This window comes from Bombyx mandarina, chromosome 08 (genome assembly GCF_030267445.1).
Source record: "Bombyx mandarina strain Sakado chromosome 08, ASM3026744v2".
Classification (NCBI taxonomy): domain Eukaryota; kingdom Metazoa; phylum Arthropoda; class Insecta; order Lepidoptera; family Bombycidae; genus Bombyx; species Bombyx mandarina.
In genome coordinates this window covers 10507799-10533926 of record NC_143215.1, presented here as the reverse complement: position 1 = coordinate 10533926, position 26128 = coordinate 10507799, and the positions used below count along the sequence as shown (strand labels likewise).

General features: G+C 34.1%; 1 protein-coding gene and 2 non-coding genes across 3 annotated transcripts in view; 1 reads left to right on the top strand and 2 right to left on the bottom strand.

Annotated features, from left to right (window-relative positions):
• The window catches only part of LOC114245406 (matrix metalloproteinase-2), a 197295-nt gene that overhangs the window by 57193 nt on the left and 113974 nt on the right, over nt 1-26128 (top strand). The window contains exons 3-4 of the mRNA XM_089729515.1: nt 14733-14855; nt 15128-15297. Of these exons, the coding sequence (XP_089585641.1) occupies nt 14733-14855; nt 15128-15297 (293 nt within the window). The remainder of the gene's footprint in view (nt 1-14732; nt 14856-15127; nt 15298-26128) is intronic.
• TRNAR-CCU (transfer RNA arginine (anticodon CCU)) lies at nt 21662-21734 on the bottom strand. Its single transcript has one exon. It is a non-coding gene; the product is annotated as a tRNA-Arg (tRNA).
• Nucleotides 22182-22254, bottom strand: TRNAK-UUU (transfer RNA lysine (anticodon UUU)). The gene has a single exon. It is a non-coding gene; the product is annotated as a tRNA-Lys (tRNA).

Sequence of the window (26128 nt, the reverse complement as noted above, 5' to 3'; positions counted from 1 at the left end):
TAACGTTGAATAGTAAAAACGAAACCCAATAAAACGTGTAATAAAAATCAAACCCGCAAAATTATAATTTGCGTAATTTCTGGTGGTAGGACCTCTTGTGAGTCCGCACGGGTAGGTACCACCGCCCTGCCTGTTTCTACCGTGAAGCAATAACGCGTTTCGGTTTGAAGGGTGGGACAGCCGTTGTAACTATACTTGAGACCTTAGAACTTATATCTCAACGTAGATGGCGCATTTAGGTCGTAGATGTCTATGGGCTGCAGTAACCACTTAACACCAGGTGGGCTGTGAGCTCGTCCACCCATCTAAGCAATAAAAAAAAAAGAATAATTTACGCGTAATTAATAATGATAGGCTGTATTGGGAGCCAACAAGAAAGAAGCTATTTGAACCAAGAACCATCGTTACACATTAAAATTGAAACTTCACGAGGTAATCGCGTCGCTACGTCTATAGACTTCGGTAGCCACTAAACATAGGTACTTCAGTTCATGATCTCGTCCTAACCTATAAAGCAATACAAAAAGAACTGTAAACAATTTTCAACCGAACAGAGAATGGAATTAAATTTAAGTAAGCTAAATTAGCGATAAGTCAGTAAGCTGTTTGTTCTTAGGAAGCCGCGATAGACATGAGTGGCATGTCCGAGTGTTCAGACCGTTTCTCACGCATGCGCTTTTTGAGTATGCACGACACAAAGCACTTATTCAAGAGCTTTTCGCTAAGTCCTCCCACGGGTTTATATACGGACAGTGTGTATGGGCTTTCTTGTATAAAAAGAATGATATACAATTTATCATTAGTATATGTAACTTAATTACAGTAAGAGCGGCGCCACGACTTACTTATAGAGTATCAAAGTTGATACAGCAGAAAATGAATTTACTGTGTAGCTGTATTTACAAAGCTTATTGTATACTTTACATACACACATATAAGCCGAACAAACAAGAGAAACTCATATTTTTATAAAAAAAAGATCGTTTAAAATTAAAACGAAAGTGTGTAGCTTTCAATTTAGTAACATAAGAAGTCGCTGTGGCTTAAAAGATAAGACGATAAGAAGAAACGATGCAACTGCGCCGGTGTTCGAATCCCGCAGACAGGTGTAGCATTTTTTTAAATGAAATACTTAACTCTAATTCAGGAATGACTTCCACAATGAAAGAAGAACATCATGTAATATTTTTGTTTTTTTAATTTGCGTAATTATTACTGGTGGTAGGACGTATAGTGAGCCCAGACGGCTAGGTACCACGACCCTACCTAGTGTTGTCGTAAAACAGTAATGAGTTTCAGTTTGAACAGCAGTATTTACGTTGTCCATGACTATGGGCTCCGGTAACTATTTAACACCAGGTAGGCCGTGAGTTCGTGCACCGTATTTAAGCAATAAATAAAGATACAAACCAAAAAATACATTGCTATACATCTAATAACCACCGCTGTTTTTTTTATTCGGAAGAGATAAAATTATTTATTTGTATTTCCCAACACACGTTTATATATAAAAAAAAAACAAGCATTTGGTCTACAATCTTTTAGTAATTTTTTAATTACATCGAGAACTCTTTCGAGTAAAAGTTGGTTAATTGATCAAAGATTCCGACAGCAAATTATTGGTATTATAAAAAAATAATCGAACCAAACGTAGTTAAAAATTTGTAAATATGTACTTTTTAATCCTCTGGGAGATCAAAATTATAATTTGCGTTATTACAGGTGGTAGGACCTCTTGTGAGTCCGCACGAGTAGGTACCACCACCCTGCCTATTTCTGCCGTGAAAAAAATCTAACCTATGCATCAGCCCGCTGAGTTTTTCGCCAGATCTTCTCAGCGGGTCGCGGTTGATAGTAGATTCACTTGCGAACTAGCTGCTCTTCTGTTGTTAGGTCTCCTGTAGAGGTACTTTAGGGCATATGTAAGCAAATCCGCCCACCTGTGCTGGTGAAACTGGAAAGTCCTCCGGGCTACCAGTTATTCGTCATTCCTAAAAAACAAAAAACATGAACATCACACCGTACCTACACAATACGCAACAAGGCTCGATGCATTGCTCTTTGTTGTCATTAGATGTCATTAGCTTTTGTCATTAGATATCAAAAATAGCGAGTAACGTAACGATACAATAGTGACGACATACATAAGGCTATGCCATTTTTTGTGACGTTTGTTTTTTCGTTACCTCTAGTAAAAACGCCGGAACTAGAATTTGATAAAAAAAGTATATCTAACTATAAGATATGATCATAATTGATAAGTGAACATTTTAAAGACTGAACAAGATATTTCTAGGAAATATGGCGCTGTTAATAATATCGAACCTTTTCTCTGTGATAAGAATAAAAGTAGTTTAATTAATTAAATTAATAAAGTACAATTACATTAATGTAATAATTTACAATCACCTATAATAAGATTTACACGTATTGTTACACAATATTACACAGTAACATTAATGCGGATTGTAATTTTATATAAATCATATCCGTCATATCTGATGCATTCCGTGTAATCTATAATTCAAAAATCGTCAGTGACGCATAAAAAAAATTCAAGATGAAAACGAACTAAGAGGCGAAATCTTTTTATGGGCGTAATCTCGTCGAAACTTTTTGAAGTCGTCGTGGCCTAAAGGATAAGACGTCCGTTGCATTCGTATCTAGCGATGCACCGGTGTTCGAATCCCGCAGGCGGGTACCAATTTTTCTAATGAAATATGTACTTAATAAATGTTCACGATCGGCTTCCACGGTGAGGGAATAACATCGTGTAATAAAAATCAAACCCGCTATATTATAATTTGCGTAATTACTGGTGGTAGGACCTCATGTGAGTCCGCACGGGTAGGTACCACCACCTCGCCTATTTCTGCCGTGAAGCAGTAATGCGTTTCGGCTTGAAGGGTGGGGCAGCCGTTGTAACTATACTGAGACCTTAGAACTTATATCTCAAGGTGGATGGCGCATTTACGCTGTAAATATCTATGGGCGCCAGTAACCACTTAACACCAGGTGGGCTGTGAGCTCGTCCATCCACCCAAGCAATAAAAAAAATAAAAAAATCTTCTAAACGGGAGCTATAGCGGCTATACACATCACAACGTAAATTTTGACGCCCATCTTGGGATTAATAATCTCAAATACATTGCAATAAAACCACATTCGCATATGCCAATATACTTTTAGTACACACATATGCGCCAAAATACTTTGGAATTGAACATTATAAATTTCCTGAAATTAAGTAATATAATATGATGACTCTTCAATTCTGAGGAGCATCAATGTAAAATTTGCTTTAAAAAATCTAAACAAACAAAGCAGTTTCTTCCTTATTTTAAAATTTTCATTTTTATGACTTTCGTGAATAAGTTTATAAGCGTCGCATGTGCGTTGTATTAATCATTGTCCTTCTGGAAGAATGCAATGAACATTTCAGACTTTCCATGTACCAAAACAATAGATATTTTTTTATGAATTTACTAGCCCGCTTCGCTAGGCATTTAAAAATAACATTATTATTTATTGTCATTATTATTAGGGACTCCAACACTCATATATATATATATATATATATATATAAATATTAGCCTATCCATTAATTACATGTATTTTCTACATGGACACCAAGTTTCAAATCAATCGGATGCAAGGTTCAGTACTTATAACGGAACATCCGTAGAAACCACTGTAGATTTATATATTAGTATAGATATAGATTACGTTGGATGCATGCTGACCAATGGCGGATCCAGGGGGAGGGTCATGGGGGTCATGACCACCCCCTGAGCTGGGTCCAGGACTTAAGTGGACCATTAATTGAATATAATGATTTTATTTATATATTTTGTCACCATACAGATTTTATGTAACTACATACCTTCAATATTTAATTAATTTAATATAATATAATAACTTTGTATAATGGCAAACGTTTGGGAACGAACGCATCTAAATTTGACTATATGACCCCCTCCTGGCGCCAAAGCTGGATCCGCCCTTGATGCTGACGAGCATGCCGCCCACTCGATGATAAGTGGCTACAGATGCTCGAGGACGTGAGCTATGAACCATAGCAGATCTACTATCGAGAGCTAGTCTAATATTCTACGCAGGACGAGATGAGATGACAAACAAAATAATTATTTTATTGCTTAGATATGATCAGTGGTATTAAGTGGCTACCGAAACCCACTAACATCAAGAATGTAAACGCTGCCACTCTTCCTCAGACGTGAGTCCTAAGTCTCACTTTTATTGTCCAACAGCCGCCCCATCCTACAAACTGATACGCATTATTGATTCAGCGTAGATATTAGGGTTCCGGGTGATTGTTCCTACCTGTCATAAGATGCTCTACCACCAATAATTATAATTGAATATATTACTTATATACCGCTAGAATACAATAAAACCGATAAATTTATCGTCTAGAATGCCACGATGTCGTTTCAAATAAAGGTTTTCTTCAAGATCTATATAGTTTAAATGTTGTCTAGACTCAACTTTACGAATACTAGATGTCCCGATAGACTTTTAAAATGACAACAAAAAAATAAAGTATTTGGGTGTTGAAAAATCTAAACTTTCTGCAAGTTTCCACAACGATTTGCATGGTTAATGATTTTGTGGTTTTAAAAAGCACCTTAAGGTCATTGACCTTAATCCAATATGTGATTTTATCGATATTTTAAGACATTTTTAAAATTATGAACTTAGCTTTATGTAAACGATTTGTGGTAATACAGTAGTCTAAATTTTCTTCTATACGATTATCTGTTTAATTGAAACACAATGTCAAATTATGTCTATCATTCCACGTTATTCTTGAAAGAGTTCCAATTTATTTCAAAGTATTAACATCATACAATTTATCTTTGATCTTATGATATTTTAATAGCTTTTGTGTATTCCTATAGGACGTGTCTCACGATGTCTCTCTATTTAAATTTTCATAATGTACGTTCTTCTCCCGTATTGTTGGAAAATAACTTTTAGTGAATATGCGTTTCCTTTTGTGCTATAGTATCATTCCTATTCTTACGTTTTATGTGTATATGTATGTGTGTTTTTATAACTTCTTTAATCGGTTCTTCCAGGCTCATTCTCTGATTAGTTTTATGTTAAAGAGTTATGTTAATAATCAGTTTTTGACGTGACAACGTCTTCTATTTCGATGGAGCTGGCTGCACGCACGAAAAAATATGACGCATGCGGCGTTACCTCGCTCTGAGGCGTATTTTCTTATGACGTTATCACGTTCAACTATCGTCAGTAAACCGACTTTACAGACAACCGATTTTTATGTTAAAGATATTCTACATTCGAGGTCTGGTTACAGTTATACTTGTCTCATACCAACATAACACAGGAAATAATCGTAGCTCGGAGCCGTCGGATGCGGAATATTTATTTGATTTAGCTTAATCATTAAAATTAATTAATTAATTAGAAATTCAAATTGTAAGGACAATAATTTAATAAGGTCATCCTCGTTCATAGGAAACTCATGAATTAGACGTCAAACGAACTCATATATTATCACGGCAGACAGGAAAACCATTCTACAATAATTCCTGCGAATCGTTTCAATGGACCAACGTCACTGATACAGGAACACATGAAATTTTAATAATAACAGTTCGAGTCCATTGTTTTTTGTCGTTCGTATAATTGCATTGAACGTCATTGATACAGTGATTTGAATATATAATACATACATCCCCCATTCATCCAAAGAAGGACTCTTTTTTTGGTGACTGGTAATCTTCGTCCATATTTGGAACCCATTATATTTTCGAGGAATAACAGCGAAAGTGACGTACTTAAAACATCCGGTTTTAAAATAATAAAGAAATTATCTTCAATATATTTTATGTAAAATTTTAATATATCTATCAACGTATTGCTGTAGATTTTTGTTTATAAGCTTTTAAATAATTATAACTGATTTTACAACGACTTCGTTCGTGACCACGACAACTATACAGATCCAGAACATCGGAAGAAAAAAAAACATATAATTAAAAAGTAAAAGTGGGATTAATCACATCTAAAACTCACCAACACCGAAGTATAACCGAATACCAAATTTTTCTTTATTAATTTTAATATATATTATATATAAACGTATTATACACATATACATATATATCCAGATTTTTCGTTTAAATAAATTTCCTAAATGTAAGGATATTAACTAAGTTTGATTCCAAGAATCTGTATCCATTTTGTTTGGACTATGTACTTTAACTATGGTTTTGACACGACCCGTGAGTTATTGAGATTGGAGTTTAGTGTGAATTGTGAAGGTTTCGTAATGAAAATTGATTTCAACACTTAAATCAATCCCTCATCAAACTGACACGAAAAACCCTTTATCTAATCCCTCAAACAATATGTAACAAAATTGAATTTATTCAAAATATTAATCTAACATAGGCACATAGTAAAAGCTTAGTATAATTAGTGTGTAGTTTTATATAAATATTAGATTACCCTTAATGGATTGAACGATATAGTTTAATAATGTAAGTTCACCATCTTCATGCATTATTACAATCGATGAACTGTCCCCTATAAATAATATCAGACTTAAGTGGTGCTTTTAACTAAAATAACATATGATGAACACCCACGCGTATGCGGCCTGCTTCGAAGCTACCAATGTTTTTTTTACATTTTTTGAGACATGTATTTCTTCATACAGTACAGTACAGTACTGTACAAATACAGTAAAAAATCTAAAGAATTTCGTTCAATAAAAAGATTAACACATTTTTTCGTTAAAAAAACACTAATTAAAATTGACGTTGATTTCAAACACCGTATGATAAACACGTTATTAAAAAAAAACTTCTTAAATTCATGTTCACCAATTGAATTAAATAGTTCATAAAATACAAAACTTTTAATTATTTTTTTATAAAACCCTCGCTATTGCCAAGCTATTAAAGTTAATTTTAAATTATCAAAAAAATAATGTAAGATTTTCGTTCATTTCATTACGTGGCTACTCTACACTGGCTGTCGCGTGCAACAGATGCTCGTATCTGACGAATGATAAAACGAATTTGGCCCATTAATGATAGTTAACTGGGTTTCCGATGCTAGTACTAATGGTTGACTCAGTTAGCGCACAATTAATATTACTCCGATTATACAACTATAATATTTAGGAATGCTAGTTTTGTAGGGCAGCGTACGGTTGCCCTTGGACAACGGTAGCTACTTACTTAGAAGAATAGTAGATAGATTGATCTGCTGTGGTAGTGAAACAGAACTAAATTTCGTTAGTTATGTGTCTCTTTGTTTAAGGTGTTTTCGCAACAAGAATAAACTGGAATTAAAAATTTGCAGACAATTATGACACTATCTCTAAAAATCTACTTAGAGCTGTTCCCATGGAATTATTCAGTCATTAAATTCGTGTCTCGATCTTGGCGTAAGCACTAAGATGTTGGCAAAAATAAGTACCCACAACCCATTAACAATAACAAGGCGGCTTGCGAATTTTCTTGTAACATTTCACTTAAAAATATAGAAACAGAATACGAAAACCATTAAAATTTTTTGATATCGCTCTGAATAATTTGTATAAAAACTTTGTAAATATATTATTTGTGGTAAAATATATTGTTCTCTGCTCTACTCAAGATTTTGAACAATTAGTAGAATATTTCGTAAAGACAAAAAAATATGTTTTGGAACCCAATATTCATTTTTAATGACATTTTGGTGCTTAGATGGATGGACGAGCTCACAGCTCACCTGGTGTTAAGTGGTTACTAGAGCCCATAGACATCTACAACGTAAATGCGCCATCCAACTTGAGATAAGTTCTACGGTCTCATATAGTTACAACGGCATATTATTTGTGGTAAAATATATTGCTCTCTGCTCCATTCAAGATTTTGATCAATTGATTCTACTAATTAGTAGAATCTTTCGTAAAGACAATAAAAAAAAATGTTTTGGAAACCAATATTCATTTTTAATGACATTTTGGCGCTTAGATAGATGGACGAGCTCACAGCACACCTGGTGTTAAATAGTTACTCGAACCCATAGACATCTACAACGTAAATGCGCCACCCAACTTGAAATAAGTTCTAAAGTCTCATATAGTAAAATCGTCTCTGAAGTCGTCGTGGCCTAAAGGATAAGACGTCCGGTGCATTCGTGTTGAAGCGATGCACCGGTGTTCGAATCCCGCAGGCGGGTACCAATTTTTCTAATGAAATATGTACTCAACAAATGTTCACGATTGACTTCCACGGTGAAGGAATAACATCGTGTAATAAAAATCAAACCCGCAAAATTATAATTTGCGTAATTACTGGTGGTAGGACCTCTTGTGAGTCCGCGCGGATAGGTACCACCGCCCTGCTTATTTCTGCCGTGAAGCAGTAATGCGTTTCGGTTTGAAGGGTGGGGTAGCCGTTGTAACTATACTGAGATTTTAGAACTTGTATCTCAAGGTGGGTGGCGCGTCTACGTTGTAGATGTCTATGGGCTCCAGTAACCACTTAACATCAGGTGGGCTGTGAGCTCGTCCACCCATCCACGCAATAAAAAAAAAATAAAAAAAAATATAGTTACAACGGCTGCCCCACCCTTCAAACCGAAACGCATTACTGCTTCACGGCAGAAATAGGCAGGGTGTTGGTACTTACCCGTGCGGACTCACAAGAGGTCCTACCACCAGTGACAAAACGTTTAATAATGTTTAATGACAACAGAATATTGACGTCCTCCGATTGAAGTTCGGTTCAACGCCAGCCTTTATATCCATATTTAATGTCAATCTAACAGCCGGTGTCAATCAATACGAAAATTACGGACGGCTACATCAGAGCCACCCTCAACGGTTGATAAGCTCGCGATGACACGACACTTGTTCCGCGTGGGGTGCATATTGCGTTGCACATGACGCATAACGTATTCGAGTTACTATGGTAATTAATGACATTCTCGATGCAGAATTTATTAAAGCCTCTGTTAATTTAGTTACTAGCGGCACCCTCGACATTTAAAAAAAAAAAACAAAATGTGTGCAATTCACACGTGGTAGAAGTGAAACCTTCCAAAATTAAAATACAATTATCCTAAACGTCTTAAGTATATGTAAAATTTTGTCATTAGTAAATAATTGTAAGGTAGCGCCCTCTGTGAATTGATATTTTAATTTCACGTATAATCCTAAATTAAAATTCACTACAAGAGCTTTCATACACACGTTAGTATTAAAAAATCTCACAGATGGCGCTGTATTAAATAGTATGTATATTTCTGTCTCATTCTTTGCTGGCTTCATCCTACACATTTTTGTATTTGTGTCTCTTACCTGTCGTTTTTTCCGTTGCATCCGGTTTGAAATCACAACGATTCTAAAGAAGTTTTCACTTCAAAAGATGTATGGTGTCGTGGGACACCGGATAGGAACGAAGCTCCTTATTATAAACATATTAATTATAAGTTCTATTCGAGGTATAAAGAAAATAAAACTGGAGGTTTCGCAACAACCCACGATCATTCGGTAACGTGCGAACTTATTGTGGTACACTTCATTCACGGTTGTTTGCATAAGAGTTAGTGTATTGCGCAAACAAACGCTCTGAGAACATTCATTGACATGAATGATAAAAAAAAAATTTTTTTGTACGTTATTACAAAGTTAAATCGTACACTGTGTGCATTACTAATTTGTACGTTATTACAAAGTTAAGTCGTACACTGTGTGCATAACTAATAAAAATCTTACGTTACGGACGTTTTTTCCCGGTTAGGATACCCATCCCCATCGTCTCATAAGGAACTTCGTTCCAAAAACCAAAGCTGCATTACTGGGCTTCGATCAATGATCTCTTCGGGCTTTTGATGAGTTGAGCACAAACCCGCGCGCTTTCGTCATCCAAAATGTATCTCTAATAAAAAATCCAATAAAAATCTAATGACCTACCTTTTTTGTTTTTATTTCCCTTGTAGGCAGACGAGCATACGGCCCACCTGATGGTGAGTGGTTACCGTCGCTTATCGACGACAGCAATACCAGAGGCAGAGCCAAGCCGTTACCTACCGTTTAAAATTCTCCACATCTGCTCTTAAAACGATAAATAATAATCGTACGTAGAATTCAAAGTGTAATATACGCATACTTTATCTCGACCTAAAAACACTTCCGACTTCTAAACCATCATTGACGGAAACTAGCACAGGTTAATGGCGGGGATTCGTTAATTAATTAGTGGACAGAATAGGTGTCGTCACGCGATCTTAGATGGCGTTCTTAGCGCCCCACATTCCGAGCCACCTCATTTTGACCCGTTTCTCGGTTACTAAGCTAGGTACCTATTTGAACAAATAAGACATTAATTAAGATTACAATTATATTGTACTGGTGGTAGGACCTCTTGTGAGTCCGCACAGGTAGGTACCACCACCCTGCCTATTTCTGCCGTGAAGCAGTTTATGCGTTTCGGTTTGAAGGGTGAGGTAGCCGTTGTAACTATACTGAGACTTTAGAACTTATATCTCAAGGTAGGTGGCGCATTTACGTTGTAGATGTCTATGGGCTCCAGTAAAGTATTTTAATTAAAAATTATAAACAAATTTTTTTGTTCAATACTGCGTTAATTAACAGCCCGTCTAGAAATATTTTTGGTGACTTGCAATGTGAATTTAGAATTAGCTCGTGTGCGGTCTTTCTTCTCCTTCTGGAACTAGGTATTTGAAAAGATAAGTCTTAGGCAGGTAGCGGCATTTACGTTGTCTGTGGTGACCACTTAACACCAGGTTGACCAAGAAATGGTCATCCATTTTACCAAAAAAGTATATACTTACGTACACTTATGTGTATTGTTCGTCATATCTATTAACGCATACAGAAGATCATTGAACTTTGAATGAAATTAAGACTTTACATAAATACGATATAAAGACAATAAGGTGCGTACATACATTGTCAGTTTTTGCACTTCATTCCATATTAGTACACTTTACTGCTCACGAAAAATGGCAAAACACCAAATATATATGTGTTTGATATGATCTAAATATTGTCCATTCAATGACGCCCGTCAACATCACCACTTTAATACAAATAAGCGTACTCTTCTTAACGTATCCCCAATTGTTTGCCTAGTAAGTATGAATAATTCTTTCAATCCTGAATAGTATGTAAATATACACGGAATCGTTTTTTTTAAATAAGTCAACGCAGTGAACAATGACCACAAATTGACTTGACAGTTTTATTGTTAGATATGAGAAGTCGTGGGTTATAAAAGTTTATTTTCGCTTCGGCATAGACTGAAATTTCTAGAATATTTATTTATTTATTACACTTCATTTAAAATTTGTATTAGCGGACATAATGCCTAAGGCATTCTCTACCAGTCAACCAAAGGTAGAGCAGAGTAAATAGTGGTAGGTACAATATTATTAGAATATCCATTGGGCTACCACACCACCGACTACACCGGTATGTAACGTTAGATCCAAGCGAAGAAAATAGAATTCGTGCTTCATTTTAGGCAAACGAATTCATGACCCATTAATAATTTGAATGTTGCCACGGTTAAACGTGGGAAGTGAATCCTAGTTGGGTGTATGCAACGACCGTCCAACACTCCAAAACGAAAAAATAATTTGATGTGCAGCCAAAACAACTATGTTGATTGTGCTTAATCCTTTTTTTTAACGCTGGGGAATCTGTTTACGGATACCCGGTCGAGAGTACCTATTGTCGATTGTACTTAACCCTACCAGAGGATATGTTACGGTTATAATTAATAAAATTAGCAACAGGTTCACGAAAGTGATATAAAAAAAAATTCGTCTCAAATCGCTGTTAATAAGAGTGGCTATTGCCTAATATCTTTCAATTATTGTCACTAAATTAAGTAGCAGGTCGTAAGCTTCCATTAACATACATTTTTTTTATGATTGCTCCCGTGATTGTTATATTTTATTATGCAAAAGATCAATGACTTAACAAAGGACCTAGCAAACGGAGAATTAAAAAAAAATATATATATAATGTAGAAAACTTATTTCTCCTTTTTTGTTTGAATTCTGTTATGAAACTCAAAAGGATTCATGATTCATTTGTACGCCATTGTCAGCACACTAATTAAACGAAGAAAAAACTCGACTATTTGACAAAGAAAATAAAATTTGTTTAGGATCAAGAGACTCGTTTAAAAGTCTGTTAAAAGTTAAAATACTATAGCGGAACCGTACATTAATAATAAATAAAAAATCTTTAGTTTGTCTTACAATCAATTGTCAAGACACGAATACAATGTTTTTGTTTAATCCTATGATGAATGAATTCAATTTCGTATTTTCACTGTAGTTCTTGTCTATTTAAGCATAGTTTATCCTATTGAGTTGAAACTTTGTACTGTTTTTCACAGTACGGTGAAGGTATAATAATAGTATAGTATCAGTGCTAAAGCTTAGATTATCGCTAAGTCGTCGTGGCCTAAAGGATAAGACGTCCGGTGCATTCGTATCTAGCGATGCACCGGTGTTCGAATCCCGCAGGCGGGTACCAATTTTTCTAATGAAATACGTACTTAACAAATTTTCACGATTGACTTCCTCGGTGAAGGAATAACATCGTGTAATAAAAATCAAACCCGCAAAATTATAATTTGCGTAATTACTGGTGGTAGGACCTCTTGTGAGTCCGCACGGGTAGGTACCACCGCCCCTCCTGTTTCTGCCGTGAAGCAGTAATGCGTTTCGATTTGAAGGGTGGGGCAGCCGTTGTAACTATACTGAGACCTTAGAACTTATATCTCAAGGTGTGTGGCGCATTTACGTTGTAGATGTCTATGGGCTCCAGTAACCACTTAACACCAGGTGGGCTGTGAGCTCGTCCACACATCTAAGCAACAAAAAAATAAATAAAAAAAAAACCTTACATATAGAATCTCAGCTTGGCCAGTGGCCAGTGTGGCCACATATGAGGCCGTCAGCTCCAAAGTGACCTAACCCATATTTTTTTATAAATTTATTCTTAGATAACGCAATTTATTTAAAACATTATCAAATTTGATGCATAACCGGCCTATCCCTAGTTTGACCCATAGACAACAGATGGCTTTGTAAAAGCTTATTTTGGGGCGTATTGTTTTTGCCAACGAAGCAGTTTAAAGTAAATTCAAACCTCATTATTTCCATACTAACTATGATAAACTTAGGCTACTTTTGCGCTGACGGCCTCATATTTGTATTACTCTTGATCATTGAAAGCAACCCGCGAAGTTTATATTATTCTACACTCGAATCTTGACATTATTTATTGTGTCCTCGAAGACGAACTATTGTTTTATTTGCCATTAATCGTGAGCAATAAACGTCTCAATGAATAATTAGGTCGTAAAATAGATTCGTCCTTTCTCTCGTTTGCCATTGAGCAATAAATTATACTTTGAAAATTGAATTGAAGTCGTTTTAAACATTATAAAAAAACATAAGAAGTTATACTATAAATTTTTTTTTGACGGCCGTCTGGTGTAATGGTAAGTGACATGATCACTACACAAGGGGGTCGCGGGTTCGAATCCCGCCAAGGGAAGATATTTGTATGATAAATATAAATGTCTTTTCCAGGGTTATGGATGTATATTAAATATGTGTATGTGTATAATAAAAATCTTATATTTATTTCCGTTATCTGGTACCTGTAACACAAGTTCTTTACGAACTTATCACGGGACCAGTTAACGTGGCGTGACTGTTAGTAAATATTTATTTATTTATATATTATTTATTTATAAAAAAAAAAATCTACTTTAAAAGCTTTTGGGTGTGAATAAATACGTTCTAAAGAATGTTCTTATCTTCTTCTTAAGGACATAGGTTATTTAATTTTAATGTTTCTAATGAGAATTTTAAATGTTCCTTTACGATTAACTCTTTTTATGAAAACTCTATATTTTTATACACACCATCTGTCTATACGTTCACATTCGTTTAGCTCTGAAAATAAACGCTTTTACCATACAAAGAATTTGAAAACAGAACGATTTAATCTGTTACTGTTAATTTGTGAGTGCTATCTGGAAATTCATTGAATAAAGAAAAACAATGTGTTATAGAGAGTAACGATGTGTCAACAGTATCCTCTCTTAAAAACAAAAGTTGACTTAATTTATTTAGGTCATTATAGTGCTGATAATGAATGTGGTATTTGCTTCTAAAATCGAAGCGTCTCTTGCCTTTTGATGCTTGTGGTGGAAAAATTATCTAAAACATAAAACACTTACCATGAAAAATATTCCTTCATACAGTGTTTTTAAGTGTGAATAAGATTTGTGGTATCATGTTAAATTATATTTTGTATTTCAAAATTGATCACCAGTACGCTGTCCCTTGTACGTATGTACACGACCTAGACTAGTTGTAGCGAAAAGATTAGCTACCGTCTAGAATAGTTTAGATTAATTAGCATTCATCATTAGCGTTCTTATTCATGAATTTAAAAAATATGATACATAATTACAATATTTATTTATGTCTTAAAATTATTTAAGAAAATAAATAAAGTAAATACTTGTCAAGTAAAATAATTTCTGAGTCAAGTTTAACTTTTGTATATACACCCGTCCGGGCGTAGCTGTAAATAAAAAAATATATAAAAAAAATAGCCTCTTAGGCTACCAGCGAATAGGCAAGAAAAAAATATGTTGTATATTAATTAATTATTTTAATTTCAGAGAGGATACCTTGAAACTTTCGGATATCTGAGCAAAAGTCGACCTGAAGTTGGAAATCTTATAATGGACGGGAACGAGCAATCTTACGAAGACGATTTCCGAATCGCGATCAAAACTTTACAAGTTAGTATTATGGGTAACAAAAAGACCTTCATTAACATATTATATTTTCTGGTACAACTAAGAACCTGCAAAATAAAATGCTGTTCAGTTTATTATTTTTATTTTTATCAAGTTATTAATTTTATTGAAACTCTAGGGCTAGGCTCTGTTCACCTTGTTTCAAATATTTAATATAAATATACTAAATTTAGAAATTATTCGTGTCGAATTAAATTTTCGCTTATTTACTTGAACTTCGTTATTAAAATGCCAATTAAATTTGATTTTTTTAGGAATTCGGAGGTATTCCTGTCACAGGCGAATTAGACGCAGCGACAAGGAATTTAATGAAACAAAAGCGGTGTGGTAGACCAGACAGAGAAGAACAGGATCACGAAAATCGAAGATCGAAGAGATTTGCCGTTCAAGGAGCGAAGTGGAAACACACCAATTTGACATGGAGGTAATTTCTTTGTCTGTTTACTTAAAATTTGTGCACAGCGCCATCTATTATAATTAAAGTGAATCTCGGTGCTGACATCTAACGAGAGTTTTAAACGTTTTATTTTAGTGTTTCTATTTGTCACTAGATGGCAATACTAAAGTTTTCATTCAAAACTGATGCAACCCTGGTTAGATTTTACATAAATCGAATAGTAAAAATCCTATTTTACTTTTTTAAATCCTATTTTGCTTTTAAATCTGATCTAATTTGTTTTTTTCTCCTTTGATCAATTATCATCATAAGCTTAGACATCCCCTGTAGAATTTAGGTCTTCTTCCTCAAGGCTCACCACAATGTCCTTGTTCACCATTCTTAGTGATGGGATCTTCATACTCGATCCTGTGGACCGAATGGTAAACAGTCGACGTTGCCCTAAACACGTAATTACGGATCCTCCCAATCCATTAACGGTGCTTTTAGGTACCTCAAACATCGGTCTTCGCCGAACTCGTCGCTTGCGACGAATGGCTCGACGAGTAAATTAACACATAGACACAGCCCACTGAGTTTCTCGCCGGATCTTCTCAGTGGGTCGTGTTTCCGATCCGGTGGTAGATTCTGCGAAGCACTGGTCATGCTAGGGCCAGTGTTAGCAACACTCCCGGTTTGAGCCCCGTTAACTCACCTACACGTCAAGGAGAAGCTGAAATAGCCTCTCAAGGCTATCAGCATAGGTAGGAAAAAAAAGAAGGAAAAAAGAGAATCTTTTTGCTTTTATTTTTCACCTCCTATAATAGATTAGATCCTGCTGCAGTAATCGGAATTACAATGAAATAGAACAAAAAGAAATACGTGATTAAAATATTCCACTACCGACTTTTTACCAGACATTGAACAATGTAAATGTTCAAAAAAGTAATTTTAAAGAAGTACCGTAGTAAACTATGTACATTAGTAGATAAGGAGCGTAAATACTGCGTTTTACGATACTATTCCGAATGTTCTACTTATTTGCTTTAACGCCACATAAAATTGATGACAAATAATAGTTAAATCACGGACCTCGTAAAAGTTACGACACTTTCCTCGTGGCTTAATTAAAAGAATATGTCCTTTTGACGCCTGACGAGGTCGGATATATTTGACCAGAATAAATGAATGGAATAATTCTTGGAAAATCTTTTCATTTCATTATTTTCATTAATAGAATATACTATAATATATTTATATGCATTATTACAAATAGATATGAATAAAAAATTATTATTTATTTCTGTTACCGTAGATAGGCAAACTAATCCACATCCTACTACTAAATCACCTTACATTCAAGGGTAAGTAAGTAATGTAAGTTAGTAGTGCGTCTATAAGTAAGCGTCTTTAAGTAATAAGTAATGTGTCTTTAAGGTACGGACATTATTAATAATACCGCTGCCCTTAAAACTTAAATTGTAATTGATTTAAACTTGAACACATAATTGCTTAGCGGCAGAAATAGACAGTACAGTGATACCAACCCACGCGTGTAATGTAAAGTACCTTACCGTAGTAATTATGTAATTAAAATATGTTTCTTTGTATGCTTAATTTCCTTCGTTAGGAAAACTACTCGCAAACGCCTTACTAAAAAACCAAGCTACTTATTTTTGAGGTCACATATCTTTCAAATTACAATAAATATATTATTAATTATATCATAACGTACGTACGTCAAGAGGCATTGTCTTTCAATCTTCGCTTTTGCCTATGTACATTGATAAAATTTATTTCGTATCCAATATTACAAAAGAATGAGTCTACGTCGACAAAAATGGAATCTCCAGATTACCCAGAAATAATAACGTAAAACAAAGATTCGCATCCTTAATAAACGATTTCTAAATTCTAATTCTAAATCATTTAACTAGCGACCCGCCCTCGCTTCGCTTCGGAAACTGTAATTTATTACTGATTTCCCAACTATTTACTGAGTGTTATACATATAAACCTTTCTCTTCAATCACTCTATTTATTAAAAAAAACCGCATCAAAATCAGTTGCGTAGTTTTAAAGATTTAAGCATACATAGGGACAGACAGACATAGGGACAGAGAAAGCGAGTTTGTCTTATATTATGTAGTGATAAATAGATAAGTAAAACTGTAATCAAAGTACATATTTTATACAACGAGATTATGCTCCGATTTCGTCTTTTAATTAAATAAAAAAAAAACTTGTCAGGGTTACCCTTTTCCAGAAATCATTAGAATTCTCTAAAGCGTCGAGGGCTGTTAAATAAACGTAGGCTGCGTTCATGTTAGCCAGTCATAGCTCGTAGAGTTTATTCAACTTGATGTCCCACGAGTGAAACTCGAGTTAACCACTCGACGAGTTCGTATACGGAGCGGAAACAACCGCAGAACACGCGGATAATTTGAAAAGTTCAGAATCACCTGCACAGAGCGCTGTTTCAGTACAATTTCCTGCCGAATTAATGGTCTGTCAATATTGTAGCCCTCTATTACAGCTTGTTGTGCAAACAAGCAATAACGAGTGGCCGCCATCTTGCGGCCAGCTTACGATTATGTGTTGTCTTGTATTGGCAAGTTCCTCGACATTAAACAGACTTCGTATTTATTTTTATTTTTATAAAAGAGCATTTTCTTTTTAAATTTATGGCGTATTGAGAATCTTTCTTGTATATTGAATTTTTATAGTGTTTAACTTCGCTTCTATTGGCTACCAAATAAATGTATAAATCAAAACTTTTTGTCAAATTCCCAAAACAGAATTCAAAGAGTCACAAAACTAAAACAAGTTACTCGAAAAATAACAATTGTTTTATACTTGTTGCCATATCAAAATATTCATAATGAAATGTAAACAAATGTAAAAGTGTCCGAGAAAGCCGATAGTAATAGATATTGCTTGAAAACAACGTTATTGTTTTTGTTCTGTCGTCGACGGGTAAGTGACAGGCGCATTTCGCCTCCCGTAGCGCGATCTGCCATTGGCATTCATAACCAGACTAGGATTGTAACTGAATTTATAATATTATCACAGATACTGTCATTTAAATAAGTGATGCAGTGTTATGAGATTTGGAATATTATAGGGGCGTTACAATTAATTAGATAGTAATTTAAAAACTCCGTAGTCAGAATTAAGTCCTAATTTCATTAAGGACTTATATCGTTTTTTTGCTTGAAGCTTTTTGTAATTTGAGTCGTCTATTATCAAAGGTGGCAGGCAATCTGTGCATTTGGACAAAAAAATGTTACTGATATGTCAATACAGATTTATTTGAATATAATCGTCTCCTTCAAAGAATACGGTTCAAAACCTGCATTAAATAAAGGTTAATAGTTAACCTGTTATTTATCTAAGATGTCGTTCCGAAGAGTTTTGTGACTGCCAATGGAATACAAAGTCAATAATTCGTTTTTCTGATTTACCAATCATTGTCCAAAAGTCAGATTGCCGCCTTTGATAATAGTCGACTCATATAATATGCCGTAGGTAATTGTCATACGAATACAATTATTCTAGAGCATTTATAGGTGTAGAATGTTGTATTTGGATAAAGGCATTTCTTAAAAAAAACGACATGCGTTATTCTTGACTTTTTTTTTAAATTCAAGTCAACAATTGAGTTAAACAACTTGAAACTCATTGAAAGTCTGTCTCCTTTTATTTTTGAACCAGTTAATTATTCCGAAAAAAAATATATAAAATAAGAAAATTAAATGATGCAAGACGCAAATTTGTGGTTCGACTTATTGTGGAACCCGTACACATGGATCAGATAATCCACCCCCCCCATAACTAATAAGGATTAGAATTAACTTAATCAAAAACAGAAACTACTACACTTAATACTTATTTAAAGAAGAATCGACAATTATTTAGATAAACGCTAATGTAGAAGTCACTCAAAACTGTACAAGTAACTTTAAGATGGTTGTTAAAATTTGATTACGATAATAGACCATTATTTAAATTAGAGATAATGAATAAACTAAATGGTTGTAATAAACTAACTGACGAGCACGAACTACGACAAACAACATTAATTGCAGTCAACTCGCGCTCGCCACCTAGGGCATCGCCATTCGCCAATTGTATTGCCAGCGCTTGAAAATTTCAATAAATTAAGAAATTACAAATTTCGGTTAAATAATTTTCTTACTCTTACTACATCGATATCCATAAAAAACAACAAACAATACAAAAAATATATATAAAAATGATGAACGTGGCTACGTAGTAGTAGAATCTGAATTTACAAAAAGAATTTATGTATTATATATTATGTTCATCTAAAACTCGCGAACCGTTAGCCCAATTGATATGAAGCTTTTCGCACATATAAAGGGTGACATGACCAGTCCAATGACCATAATTACTTTAAGGCCAGATAGGTGGTACCGGTGGCAGTGATTTTTATCTGTTCAACCATGGGTCGAATTAAAATTATTTTTTTAAAAATGCATTGAACACCAACAAATACGGTATTTAGGTGAAGCGAAAAATTAAAGTTATAATATAACAAAACGACATTGCCAACATTTCGTTTAAACGCTTAAACTGCGTGAACATTTTTTGCCTAATCGAAACGAAATTAGTGCATTAATCTGGCAACATCGGCCGACACTCCCCGTATGGCATCCCGCTGCCGAGAACTGGGTCAACATTTCAATATAGGAGGCATTTCACAATTTCTATTGCTCTTTATTGCGACGTAATAAAGAGCTTATCATTCGTCTGTTTATTGTAATAATCTGAAAAGATCCGGGAGTTATCTCTCTGTTAAAGAATTCTAACTCAGCTTGAGGAATTGAGATTATTAAAGCTGTTAGATTTGCTGCTGAAATATAGAAGCCGACGGGCTTTCGTAAGCGCAAATATATGTTTAAAAAGGTCAAGATCTAATTGAATATGCAATTTCGAAAAGGGCACATGTCGCATATTTTGTCGAATACGTTTTTTCATATACATGTAGTTTTGAGGGTTACCTACTACACCCATTTTATAATAATTCCAGTAATTTTCAATTGCTAATTAACACTAAAATATAACTCAAAACTTAATATTTTAAATTTTACGCTGCTTTAAAAAATAATCAGTTTTTTTTCATTTCCTGAACATTTTACATTTTCAGAGATGTGCCTTTTTCGAAATTGCATATTCAATTAGTGAATAATACATAAAATAATTATATTTTGAATTAATGTATTATGCACGATTGCTATTGTTGCAATTCTGCTAGCTTGAAGATTTTTAATTTATTCGTTTGCTGACTTATATCTGGTAGCCGGAGTCAATGCATATGTTCAACTCGGCATACTTACGGAACGCATGGACTTACGGAAATAGACTTATTTACTGTAACTAGTGTACTGTAAACTAGGTTAGTACTAAACTACAAGTTATCTAAATTAGCAAAAGTTTCAAAATCACTTAGAGCGTGGTGCAATTCAAACTTAACTATAGAGTATGATTTCTTACGGAGAGTTTTCAGTGGAAGCCTTACTAATCTGTGCTTGAATGCCCTGAAGTGGATGTGGTGCTCTGCAGTGATTTCTAATCCGATCTTAAGAAGTAGTGGATAACACAGGCCCATCAAACTCAACAGTTATTTTGTAAAGATTAGCTCATGACAACTTATTAATGGCTTAATCATTTCAAAGAGCGTTTGGTATTACCGTAAATGAAACGCTTTCATCGTATAATTCAATTCAGAAACCCTCTCATTAATGTGACAATTCTGAATCGTTTCAATGTACCTAAAACAATTGGAAAATATCTCTTAAAACCAAAATGAGACTTGTCTGAACTCTGGTGTTCTCAATCTTTCTCTATGGTGCTGAGACGTGGACTTTGAAATCAGCTGATCGCCACCGCATTGATGCCTTCGAGATGTGGTGCTGGAGAAAGATGCAACTAATCCCGTGGACAGCATATGGGACTAACGCATCTACATTAAGACAGCTCACTATCCAAACCAAGCTCTCTACCATCTGCCTCAAATGGAAATCTAAGTTCTTCAGTAACACAGCCAAAAAGAGCGGTGACAATCTTGAAAAATTGATAGTAGCTGGCAAGATTGCAGCCAAAAGATCTCGTGGCCGCAATCCAATGCGAGGTCGAGGAAGATGACGAATACCTAATCATCCAGAGAAGGATAATGGGAGGAGATAGTCGCGACCCTCAGACACGAGGAGAATAGATCCGCTAAAACGAAATAATTTATTAAACAGTAAAATAGTAAAACTAAATACTTTATTAAATTAAATAATTAAAAATACAATTTGTAATCATAAATGAAGAAAATATTACAAATGTAGACCGTCGTTGTTCACCGTTGCCACAAAATGCAAAAAAACAAAAATGCAAAAAGACGTACCCCTGGTGGGACTCGAACCCACAATCCCCGGCTTAGGAGGCCGATGCCTTATCCATTAGGCCACAGGGGCTCCGAGCATCTTAATCAAAATTATAGATATTTTACAATAAAAAACAGAATTGCTAAATTAAAACTATGTACTTTGGTTTTATTATATAAATTATTTTATAAATTATAATTCGCCTGAGGATCAAAATTATACTTAAATCACTGATATCTCAAGGTTCAATCAATTCTTTTAAAACTAGCTTTTTTTTAATATTTGAAAAAAAATTGTTTCTAAAAAAACCAAAGTACAAAATTACAAAAAACATACAGTACATAATTACTCGTTAATTACAAAAAAGCTACTTAAAAAAGTCGTTTGTCAGAGAAGAAAAAGTTAAATGTTATATGGATGTGCTTCTATCAAATAAAGACAGCGATAACTACCATTTCAAAAAAAAACTTATTAAAATTTAAAAACTAAAAAAAAGGAATAATCAATTATAAATAAAAAAGCCTTTTAAAAAAGCGCCGCCCGAACAGGGACTTGAACCCTGGACCCTTGGATTAAAAGTCCAATGCTCTACCGACTGAGCTATCCGGGCTAGTGAGAACATGAATGAAATTATACATTACATTTGAACACTTATTTTCAGACAAATTTTATTTACTCTATTAATATATATGTACATACTATGTACGTTTGACTCTATGGTCATTTTTTGTCATAAGACAAATTTGTTTACTATATTAATGGTATCGTCGAATTAATACCAATAAATTCAACTCTCATATTAAACTACATCTTAATCGATAATTATTACGTATAATCTTGTACTCAATATTGGCTCCTCATTTAACATAAACATAGAGATTTATTGAAAAATAAAAAATAAACCACCATTTTTTTAATAAAATCTGGTCAAACATAAACACGACAATCTTTCCCACATACAGATCTAGTCTCATAGCGTTATTTATAACGCAAATACAAAATTTGCAGCGTTCAATACACACATTAATATATACTTCATTACAGAAATAATTCCTGAACGCCTCATGTCAGGTAAATAATACTTGAAAAATCGGTATCTGCCACTAAATGGGCCAACGTCATTGACCTCTCTTGTGCCTGCTTACGTACAAAACAGTCCGACGCGTGGATTTATCCAAAATCGATTCTATGCATACCGCACCTTTAGAATTGAAGTAGGTAACTAAAAATTTTAAGAAAATGATTTTTGTACTTCGAACTACTTATAAACATGTATTCTATTAGTTTATAAAATTACTGACGACTACTGCTACTGAATCAAGAAATTCCGTAACGAAAATAACCTGGCACCCCCACTACGTAGCTACTATGTAGCTCGCGTTCAACACATTCACACGTTGCGCTTGTGTAGTGTTTGTGAATAAGCGCGCGGCGTGACGTCGCACTGCCGCATGCACATCATGAAAAGTCTGCCCATCTCTCCCTCGCGCGGTCTAGGTTATGAGTGTGAAGGGGACAGTTAATGTTTTGCTTTTGTTAATGTTTATAAACATAGCGTGGTCTTATTTTATTGTTGTTTTAATATTAAATTATTATTGTCGATTTATAATTGCATAAGTTGATAAAAAATGCTATGCAATAGCTTTACCGCGGCAGTCTCCGAGTGCCACACGTGTTTTTTACTTCAGAATAGGACAAACGTTCTCTTTCCGTCTCTTTTAAATCAAGCGCATACTTTAAAGTATAAAAATCGAAAACTAAAAAAATTCAATTCGTCATTATTATTATTATTACATTTTTGACGTTTACCAAAAAACAAGGATTTTGTTTTAAGCCACTTCAATTCTAAAGGTGCGATATACATATGTATGTTTTTATGCGGAGCGATGAACACTTGAACAGTCTAAGTCGGGTTCGGAGATCTGTTCTCACTTGTCATTCGTGTATTTTCCGGTGCAAGTCCGGACGTACCCGATACCGGACTGATCTTTGCATTAGGTAGAGTCACGGTAGAGTAGTTAGAGTGATACCGCTTTTTTGAAATGCTCATAAAAAATAGCGTAACCGTAATCAAAAAGCTTTTTATTAGCTTGAATTGTATCTATAACGTAATTTTCGCGTAGATTACTTCTACAGAATTATCTAAAAGCTAAAAGCTAGGCTAAAAGTTTATGAGATCAATTTCATATTAGTTTCATTGTAACGCTATTACAATTAGTTTTATAAATTTTAATGGATAAATTGGTGGTACCTATCCGTGCGGACTCACAAGAGGTCCTATCACCAGTAAATTATTATTATCCTTCCTATTATTATTATTATTTGTTTAAAGCTACAATTATTTTATATTAAAATATTGGTTTCATAAAGTTAGATATAATATGTATGTGCAAAGAAAGAGACAAGGTGGTTTGATCAAATCCGCACCAAACCAACCCCCTTCCACGAAGCACTTCACACGGCCAATAATCGGAAACGCTGTAAGGACATTATAAAAAAATAAATCTTGTCTGAGCATGATGGTCAGACAAGATTTAATGGTTTTTCACATGTGTATATAAGTATATATTTTTATGTAAGTTTATTAAGATATAGCACCGTCCATGCTAGTTTGCTTATTCCTCTCCCTGCAAGGTTGCCTGGAAGAGATCGCTTTCAGCGATAAGGCCGCCAATTTATGTCACCGTCTATTATTTGTGTTATATGCTTACTCTGTACATGTGGCGTCAAATAAAGAGTAATATTATTATGGTCATGACCCTCAGCAGCGAGGAAGCGACGTGAGGAGACAAGTATCTGCATACAAAATGTCTGAACGTAAAATTCTAGATTCGCCTGTTTGTTTAACCGTGTTCTAAATAATTAGTTCGCGTAAATATTTATTTATTTTATTTATTTATTTATGAACACACAAAAAAGAAGACATAGTACAGAGTAACAGGAAAATTATTTTTTGTTAAAATTTGTAAAATTAATTTTACTAGAGGTCCAACAGTAGTCGAAATTCGACTATAATTAATTGGAATTGTAAGGTTGTACACTATTATGATTGTATTTTATACTTCTATAATCACAAATTTCGCCAAGACTACACTATAAAAAATATTAACAAAGACAAACCATATTCTATTCTCAATTTGACAACAGACGTCAAGAACAAAAGTTTGACAATAAATAGTATGCATGCGTGTGTGCGTCAAATACACGGTATGTAGTGTGTGTAATGTTTTCTTTATTGACATAATGTATCTTTTATGCATTATTTTAAAAACATATTAGCATTGTGCACTTCTTCTCTATACTCTCTATAAGTGTGGAAAATTTCATGCTCCTCCGTCCGCGCAATTTTCGTAAAAAGGGATACAAAGTTTTGCTTCACGTATTAATATATAGATTTATTGTAATTACTTAATTTTTTTTGTCACGTGTTTGACTCGGGGTCACCGGTTCGTTTGTCTTTGAAAGCAATCAGTAAAGAACTGAATCACGTTGCAGTATATAAAGAAAACGTAGCAACTAGTCCAGCCAATAATACATTGTTAACGCAGACGACTGTTATTGTTGGTGTAATGAAAAAGAAACCTTAAATGTTTTAATTAGAATTTATTTTTCTGTATCTTGAGAGTTTTCTTTAACAGGCTTTATGGTTTTTTTTTATGTTGACTTTTAGTAAATAAAAAATATGTGTGGTGTCGTGGGACACCGGATAGGAACGAAGTTCCTTATTATAAAAATATTAATTTTAAGTTCTATTCGAGGTATAAAGAATATAATTATTCGGGTATACATTTTTTATTATGATTTTTTTATTGATAAAAAAAACTACTTTACAAAGTTATCAACTTTATTTTATTTACAATGTTTTATAATAAATATATAATAAAAATATGTTATTTTTTGTACGTTATTACAAAGTTAAGTCATACACTGTGTGCATTACTAATAAAAATCTTACGTTACGGACATTTTTTCCCGGTCAGGGTACCATTCCGCATCGTTCCATAAGGAACTTCGTTCCAAAAGGCCCGATTAAACTCTAAAAGTAGTTTAATTGTGACGTAATAAGATTTGAAATCGTACTCAAAGCGAATAGCGCCTAGATTCTTCTTGAAATAGAATAGTGATTTGTACGTGTCCCTGAAATATGAAGATAATAGGAAATAGCGTTGTGAATGAGGAAATCCTTTGTCGTTGCAGACAAACCGTTTCCATCTGCATCCTTTATTTCATACGTAGGAAAAGTTCAAATGTTTATATGTATATTCCATTTCAACAAACAACAACTTTTTTTTTGTAATTCATATAAACTTTATCGTTTTATTTCTTAAGAATTATCTAAAAGTTTATTATTAGATCAATTTCATATTAGTTTCATTATAACGCTATTACAATTAGTTTTATAAATTTTAATGGGTGAATTGGTATTCTCCGTGGGTTGCGTTTCCGATCCGGTGGTAGATTCTGAGAAACACTGCTTTCGCTAG